At 42.2% G+C, this 8,597-nt stretch overlaps 1 protein-coding gene across 1 annotated transcript in view; it reads left to right on the top strand.

Annotated features, from left to right (window-relative positions):
- The window catches only part of CYP8B1 (cytochrome P450 family 8 subfamily B member 1), a 53,998-nt gene extending 48,380 nt beyond the window's left edge, over nucleotides 1-5,618 (top strand). The window contains exon 2 of the mRNA XM_069647758.1: nucleotides 3,895-5,618. Within this exon, the coding sequence (XP_069503859.1) occupies nucleotides 3,936-5,471 (1,536 nt within the window). The 5' untranslated portion in view covers nucleotides 3,895-3,935 and the 3' untranslated portion in view covers nucleotides 5,472-5,618. The remainder of the gene's footprint in view (nucleotides 1-3,894) is intronic.
- The last annotated feature ends 2,979 nt before the right edge of the window (nucleotides 5,619-8,597 follow it).

Here is an 8,597-nt window from a genome sequence, read left to right on the forward strand (position 1 = left end):
ACACAGGAGCAAAGTGGCAGCTTAGAGCAAAATATTTGTCTCTCTGACTGCCCTCCCTACTCATAGGGGACCTAAGGAGTTCCTATGGATCCCTGAGTGTCAGAAGGCTTTCACTGACCTGCGAGAATACCTTGATCAGGCCCCTGGTTTAAGGGCACCTGACTGGAAGAGACCTTTCATAGTGCAGACAGATGCCTATGACACTGGGTTAGTTGACGACTTTCACAGCTTAACGTCAAAGGTGAGGAACATCCTATATGTCTAATCAGCTACCAGTTACGGAGTGGAGAACGCAGTTGGCCCCAGGCGGAGAAGAGTTTTTTTTCCATTGTATGGTGCCTTAGGAAGTTGAGGTCCCACCTCCATGGGACTCGCTTCACTGTGTATGGTCATCTTAAGCATTTGAAGTGGTTGACAGATGTTAAGGGAGAGAAATCAAATTGGCTCATGTGGTTCATGAGTCTGCAGACCTTGAACTTCACTATTGGGCATAGGCCAGATCCTAAATGTAGCAATTTTGATGGGCTGTCTAACAGGGATAACTGACTTGAACAGAGGACCCATCCAGGGGTGGATTAGTACCCCCAGTCTCTTAAGTCTGGGGAAGCGGGGGCATGTGTTAGGAAAGATTTCTCTTCACTGCACCTTTCCTTCCATCTTTAAGGAACCCCAAACTTGTGGCTTTTATTTTTTAATCTGACCTGTACTTTTTGCAGTGCAGTGAAGCCTTAAGTGAAGCGTGGATCTACTTTTCAGACTTCAGAGGTTGGGAAAATGCATACCATACCAGTGGACCCATTGGGGAATAGGGAATACTCATTACCACCCAACCCTTGATCTGGCGCTAATAGCGCCGGACCTGGTGGCGGTAACGCTATTAACCCGGGCGGTATCCCGGCAGTAATATTGCCGGGTTACCGCCCAAATCATGATGAGGCCCTATAGCTTTTATAGGCTTCGAAACAGCATGCAACCATGGACATATTCATGACTGTCTGCTAAGGCTTTGTAGTTTCTAAAGTGAGAATGGCAATGATAGATTCCTTCCCCTTGTATACTTTTGGGATTTTCTTGACTGGCATGATTTCTTGCACCCACTTAGTTAGTGTGTTGTATTACACCTACATTAATCAGCAGGGATTTCATGAAGAGACACTGTAAGTATAAGCAAAATAGCAAGTGCATTGCTTTTAGCAAAAAGGTCAATGGTTAGTAGCCCATACTAGCGGATCACCACAGGAAGAACACAGCAACCAAAACACTTAACTCATTGACAATACACAGGTTTGCTGCTAAATCCAGACACCACTACCAAGACCTTATCTATCTACATGTCTTTTTGTATGTTTGTTATATAGCGCCACTCGCCCAAAGGCCTCAGGGCGCTCACAAGACATACCACAGGAAAACATAAAGGTGATGCACGCGGTTTTGATTTAGTAGGATAATAGCATCGACCATTTGCTTTTTAATCTATCCCTCTATCAAAAAGAAGAATTTTCAGATTTTATTTTAAACTGGGTCATTGATACGCAGACTTTGATATCCAGGGGAAGCGAGTTCCATAAGGTAGGTGCCCATGCATTAAAGCCAGGACCACCAATCTTTTTAAGAGAGGACACTCGGTTGGTATAGCGCCATGCTATTTTTCGAGCATAATGTCCGCCTAAAGGGAATTCTATTCACTCTCGAGGAGAGATAGAGGGGAGCTTCACCTGAAAGAACATTTAAACACCAGAATGGAGCCCTTAAACTGTATTCGCTGTTCAACTGAGAGCCAATCCAATTTCCTGTGAGATTCAGAAACCTGAGATCGACGACCTAGCCCACACACTGTATGGACAGCTCCATCCAGTGTCACTTGTAACTTTTTTATATTAGCTTGGGATGTGCCTACCAGGAGACAATTGCAATATTCCAGCTTTGTATTTACAATAGCTGCTGCAATCAGGGCTCTATTTGCCTCTGATAGATAGGGGTGAATCTGCCACAGAAGATGGATATAGTAGGAACAAGAAGATATAGGATATAAGACATGTTTCTTAAAGGAAAGGTGTGAGTCAAAGAAAACTAGTGTTTTAACTGAGTCGGAAACCATAATAGCATTACCGTTATCTGTGAAAAATGTGTAGTGTACGTCTACGTTTTTTAGCTTTTGTTGAGTATCGATAACAATTCGCTCAGTTTTTGAGTCATTCAGGGACAAGGAGTTAGTGGCCATCCACATCTGTATGGCTTTAAATACTTTATAAACTCTAGCCACATCTTGACTATATAACCCAGATAGCTTAAACACTATCTGGGCGTCATCTGCATAATTTGAAAACTTGACCCCCAGAGAAGAATGCCACTTAAAGGTTTGGAGTACACATTAAAAAGTAGTGGTGACAAGCATGATCCCTGTGGAACACCAGAGGTTAAAAGCATTCTTTGTGATTGTGCATTACCTTTTTGCACAATAGCCTTCCTTGGTCCAAAAAAGGACTTGAACCAACATGCAGCAGATGGGGTACATTTACCCACCTTGACCAGTCCCGTTGTCAACAATGCATGATCAACCAAATCAAAAGCTGCTGAATGTTCCAAAAGTAAAAGCAAATTACTTTCCTCAATAATTCCTGTGATATTAGATTTTAAATCCAGGAGAGCAGTCTCCGTCCCATGATTCACACACAAACTGGATTGTTCATTAGCCAGGATTTCATTTTGCTCCACAAAAGTTTGATATTGAGAGCAAGCTATTCTGTCAATTATTTTTAGCACGAAAGGAACATTCGTAATGGGCCTATAATTTCCAGCGACTGTTGGATCGAGGTTCTCCTTTATTATTAGAGGTGTGATCCATGCCTCTTGGGTATTCTCAATAATATTGGCCTCTTGAAAGGAACGATTTATCAATCTTCTGACCCAATGAACAAGCGTTCTAGCGAAATCCTTGAAGAGTGGAGCTGGGAAAATATCCCCTTTACATGATGTGGGTTTCATCTTTTGTATTGTCTCCATAACCTCGCTTTCTGATACCTCTTTAATTACAAAACAGTATCTGGATTTATTGTGCTACAGGAAGGTATTATAATATCATCAGCGGGCTGTACCTGGTCCAGGATATATTGCTGATGTTGTGTTGTTTTCTGGATAAAACCTTCATGAATGCGTTGACACCAGTAATTATTTTCGATGGTATAGTACTCAACCACAGTTCCTTTTAGTTTCTGTAGGACTGTAAATTATGTTTGTGCATGGTAGTACTAACCACATGGGCTCTGTAGTAATATGTACAAATACAATAATTTCCCATGTAAGGTTGCCAGGTGACCCCCAAGGCAAAGCAAAAAGGAAGCAATGAAGGAACAATGCCCCATCAGAATTGGTTGCATTTTGAGTCCCTGCCTGCTGATCTCAAACGATCTGATATCTGGCTCCAAGCTCCCTCTGCATACCCTGTTTGATGACAAGCACACTTGAATTTCAGGATGTAAGGGACTGTAGTCTTATAAATGCACTTATGGCTGGAAGAAGGAAGGACATGTTGAATGTAGCAAATGGCCCCTTGTCCATTACTCGGCTATGCTTTTCTCTAACCATGTTGAAGAGAAATGTATTGTTGTGAATACTGATTATTTCTGACACTCATTACAGGATATTCTTCTAAGAAAGTGATGCAAATACATTAAAGATTAGCATGGCAATGATAAAGGACGATTCTGATACAGTGTAGTATATTCAGTATGTGTACTTCTAGTCAGCATTCAAAAATGGATGGGCTCTTAGTGCAACCATGGTAAAAGGAGTCATTGTTTTTGTAAATAAAGAGTGAAGGCTACAAATTAAATGATATTTGTTTGTTTTAATAAGACAACCTTAACAGTGCATTTCTTTTGTTTTGTTTTTCAGGATTCCGCACACTCACCTGGTCTGAAAACCACCTTGCAAAGATGACCTTTTTACTCCCAATAATTTTAACTCTCATAATCTCTGTGCTTGGTGGGCTTTACCTTCTGGGAATGTTTCGGCGGAGAAGGTCTAACGAACCTCCCTTGGACAAAGGCACCATTCCGTGGTTGGGTTATGCTCTGCACTTCAGAGACAACAGTGCACAATTTTTACAAAAGATGCAACGGAAACATGGAGACATATTTACAGCCCAAATCGGAGGCTACTATTTCACCTTTCTGATGGACCCTCTGTCATTTGGGTCAGTGGTAAAGGAAGCACGGTCTAAGCTAGGATTTGAAGAGTTTGCACATGAATTAGTGGCTAGGGTTTTCGGTTACCATGACACATCAGGTGACCATAAACATCTGCAAGCATCTAGCACAAAACATTTAATGGGGGATGGACTTGTAGTCATGACACAGGCAATGATGGAGAACCTGCAGAATCTGATGCTCCACCGTGTTGGTTCAGAAGAAGGGGACAGATCCTGGCAGCAGGATGGACTCTTCCAATTCAGCTACAACATTGTTTTCCGCGCTGGCTACCTAGCTTTGTTTGGGAATGAGTCCGCTAAAAATGCAGGAAGCCAAGTCAAGGCCCAGGAACTTGATCGAGAACATTCAGAGGCGTTATTTCATGAGTTCCGAAAGTATGACCGTCTCTTCCCCCGGTTGGCGTATGCCGTGCTTCCTCCCAAGGATAAGATGGAAGCAGAACGGTTGAAAAGGCTCTTCTGGAACAAGCTGTCTGTGAAGAACTGCCTGAACAAGGACAATATAAGTGGGTGGATTGCTGACCAACAACAGTTCAGGGAAGAAAATGGAATGGCAGAATATATGCAGGATAGGTTCATGTTCCTGCTTCTTTGGGCTTCGCAAGGAAACACTGGGCCTTCTAGTTTCTGGCTTCTCCTGTATCTAATGAAGGACCCAGAAGCTATGAAGGCTGTGAAAGAAGAAATTGAGAAAGTAATTGTATTATCTGGACAAGAGATAAGAACAGGTGGCCCACTGCTGAACCTCACTAGGGATATGCTTTTGAAGACACCTATTCTGGACAGTGCAGTCGAGGAGTCTCTGCGATTAACAGCGGCTCCAGTCCTAATAAGAGCGGTGCTGGAGAACATGAATCTCAAGATGGCAGATGGTCGGGAGTATGCTATCCGTAAGGGAGACAGAGTGGCCCTGTTCCCCTACATTGCTGTGCAAATGGATCCAGAGGTCCACCCGGAGCCCCATGTGTTCAAATACAATCGTTTCCTTAATCCTGATGGCACCAAAAAGTCTGACTTCTACAAGAATGGGAAACGGGTCAAATACTTCAACATGCCTTGGGGTGCAGGAACCACAATTTGCCCTGGCCGATTCTTTGCCGTCAATGAACTGAAGCAATTTGTATTTCTGATGTTGAGCTACTTTGAGTTTGAGCTGGTTAACCCAGAAGAGGAAATTCCTCCAATCGACCAAACCCGGTGGGGATTTGGTTCCATGCAGCCTACTCATGACATTCCGTTTAGGTACAGACTGCGTTTATAACTTATAAATATTATTTTAAATGTATAATTTGGAGAGAAGTCATAGGGCCTGATTCACAGAGCATTTTTCTATGCGATTGCGCCATTATAAAATGCTTCTGTGAATGGTTTGTTTCTCTGTTTTTTAACTACCACCGGAAAATGTGAATAAAAGCACAGAAGGAACCTGCCCTGAATTAATATGGCTATCACAGTAAAAAGAAGCGCACCATTATTTAAATATCACCTTCCAGCCCTGTTTTAAATGGAAAAACAAACCTCTCAGATGTGGGCGCCTATCCATTCATTAGTAACTGGTTTTCTATTTTGACATTGTTTTTGCTTCCAAATGTGAATTTGACAAATAGTCAGGATCGCCACATCCTTCACCAAAAGTATGAAGTATTTCCTCCCTATCACGAAACCTGTAATTAGGAAAAGGGTTGGTAATTTGCTTTAACATGTTAAAAATATGAGAATTGCCTCTTTTTTTTTAATCATAATTAAAGAAACAACTTCACATCACTTCATTGCATGTTGATGTGGTACTTTAGATCTCTCGTGTTTTGTTTTTCACAAAAAAAATATGAAAATGAATAATAGAAATATAATGTGTGCTTCTCCCGGGTATACCATCTAAGCAAACATAGAACACAAACAGTAATTACGTATCGGAGTGTCGGACCCAACCTTTTTTGTTTTTGTTTTACCAGTGATACGATGGGTCATTTTACTAGCAACTGGAAACAGGTACAACAACAAAGCACACGCCATTTGTGACAATGTCCAACATGCGCATGCGCTTTCTGAGAGGCAGAGCTGATACCAAACTCGTGATTTGCTAACCGGAAATAACAAATCTCTTAAGATTGAGCGGGCGCCAGTTCTCTGACTCACCCCAAACTCAATGTTAAAGACAACTTGTCTGTGCCCAGAGGGTGTTTGAACTACAAGTCTACAGTGCCTCTGGCTCTCGTTTAAAAGAGGCACTGCTGATTGTCTGTAGCACCATAACTTTGCAGCCTCTGAAAACATTTCCGCAAAAGGGTTGTGATGGCAAGTAAGGGGACACTAACAAAAGGGAAAATATATCAGAGTTGAGGGGAACTAAGCAGCAGTGGCTGGGGTCCATGATCGGAGAGGACACAGTGCTCCAAAAGAAGAGGGCTTAATGGTAATGAGACACTGGCAAGCAAATGATCATGCTTTCAAACCTGCACTCATTTGAACAAAGCATCCAGCCAACTTCTGTTGAGTCCCGTGCCAGTATATCTACCACCATCCCAGCGGCCAGGGCTGCAAAGGCACAGTGCAGGACAACTGGAAGAAAGTTGATCTTACTTTGGGATCCTCTCTGATAGAGTTATCTAATTGGCTAGCTGAGGCCCAGGGTAACTCTGCTTACTACCAGGTAGACACAAACACACCATGTGAGTATACCCTCCTTGAAGGCAGATGCGATGAGAAGACAGGGTGAGAGCACAGGGCATTGCCCCTCTAATCATCCTTCCATGTAGGAAAAGATTCCTCCACAGTTCCGAGTTTGACTCATATCCAAAGAGGAATTGATAGATATGGGGGTACATTTTATGAGTTTAGAATGAAGAATTAAGCACTCATTTCAAAGATTACAGGTAATGCAGTTACTTGACCCATAGATTAATGCAGGATTTCATTCCTATTACATTTCATGTGTGCCTTGAGGTGTCAGTCAGCTTACATAGAACATATTTCATGCACATGTAACACAGGTTTATGTAAAGAGTGCAGATTGCTCTAAAGGCCCCCAATGGGTGTAGGCCTGGGCCAATCAGGGTTCTTACTAGTGAGCGCCCCCAAGACATAAGAGCTGAATGAAAAATGGGTAGCCATACAAATATTCCTAAATTCTATTCAACAGTGCGGATGAGCTAACTGAGCAAACCTGACCAATGGGGACACTTTGAGGTGAGGAATAAGTGGACTGGAGGAATGGGGACCTTGCTGCATAACTATTAATGCAATGGAAAATGACACATTGTTTATAACTGTATCAAATGAAACACATTCCCAATGAAACTAGGTAATGGGATGCTTCTTGAACACACGCGGATGACTACAGACCCAGGACAATGGTCACTGACGCAAGGGATTCCCATCAGAGCTTAGTTTTACTAAAAAACGAATTGGCAGAATATGATGACATTTAAAAGCAAATAATATACAGCCTGGCAAAATAACATGTAAGGTGATACACATGATATACAGTCAGGCTGAATAAAAGCAACAGGTGAAGTGTGAATTATTGACCAGTAATGTGAATGAAATAGAACATTGCTTATCAGTGATTGCTCACAGTGCCGGGATAAAGAAGGGCAAGGTTATAATAGGGTCAGGCAAAGTATCCACTCATTATTACGATCCAGAAATCAAAGTAGCAAAAAGAGCATTAAGACAAAAACTACAAGCTCTAATTAAATCTGACATCTCCTCTGCCATTGTAAAACGAGAAACAGCAAGACTGAGATGCCAGTGTAGAAATTGGCTTAGAAGGAAAAAGAAGGAAGGAAAATTTGGAAATTGGCAGAAGTTTCTTGAGACGCTATTAAATGTCAGCACAAGACGCATGTGGAGATTACTGTCTTCAGTTAGGAAAACTACTGACTTGCTTACCTTAAATCCGATTCATGAAGGGACCTGGGTACATTTCATAGAAAAAGAAAATCTACACAATAATGGATGAGCCTGAGCAAAGTAGATCCTCTGTCTCAGATTGGCCCATTGTGTACAATTTCAGAAATGTGTGTGAACACCTAAGGAAGCTGAAAAGTTCTAGGGCACCTGGGCCAAATGGGCTATCAGCAGCCACTGTGAAGGGGGATGTTGCACTTTGGGCGGAAGTTTGGCGCCACCTGTTTGAAAAGGTCTGTAAAACCAGGTCTATTCAAAACTCCTGGAAAAGATTGATACTGGTACCGGTTTTTAAAACTGGTGACCGCTTGATCCCAAAAAATTATTGTGTATTGTTGATGCTTGACATATAATATCTCAGGCAAGGACCTCTCCCAGTAGCTTGGTTTACATTGTGTATGTAGACTTCAGTTCTGCTTTTGATCAGGTGGATCAAAACATTTTGGGCAGAAAATGAGAGGCTTGGGGTGCCCTAGCT

The sequence above is a fragment of the Ambystoma mexicanum genome, chromosome 2q (genome assembly GCF_040938575.1).
Source record: "Ambystoma mexicanum isolate Mex_15411 chromosome 2q, UKY_AmexF1_1, whole genome shotgun sequence".
Lineage (NCBI taxonomy): Eukaryota > Metazoa > Chordata > Amphibia > Caudata > Ambystomatidae > Ambystoma > Ambystoma mexicanum.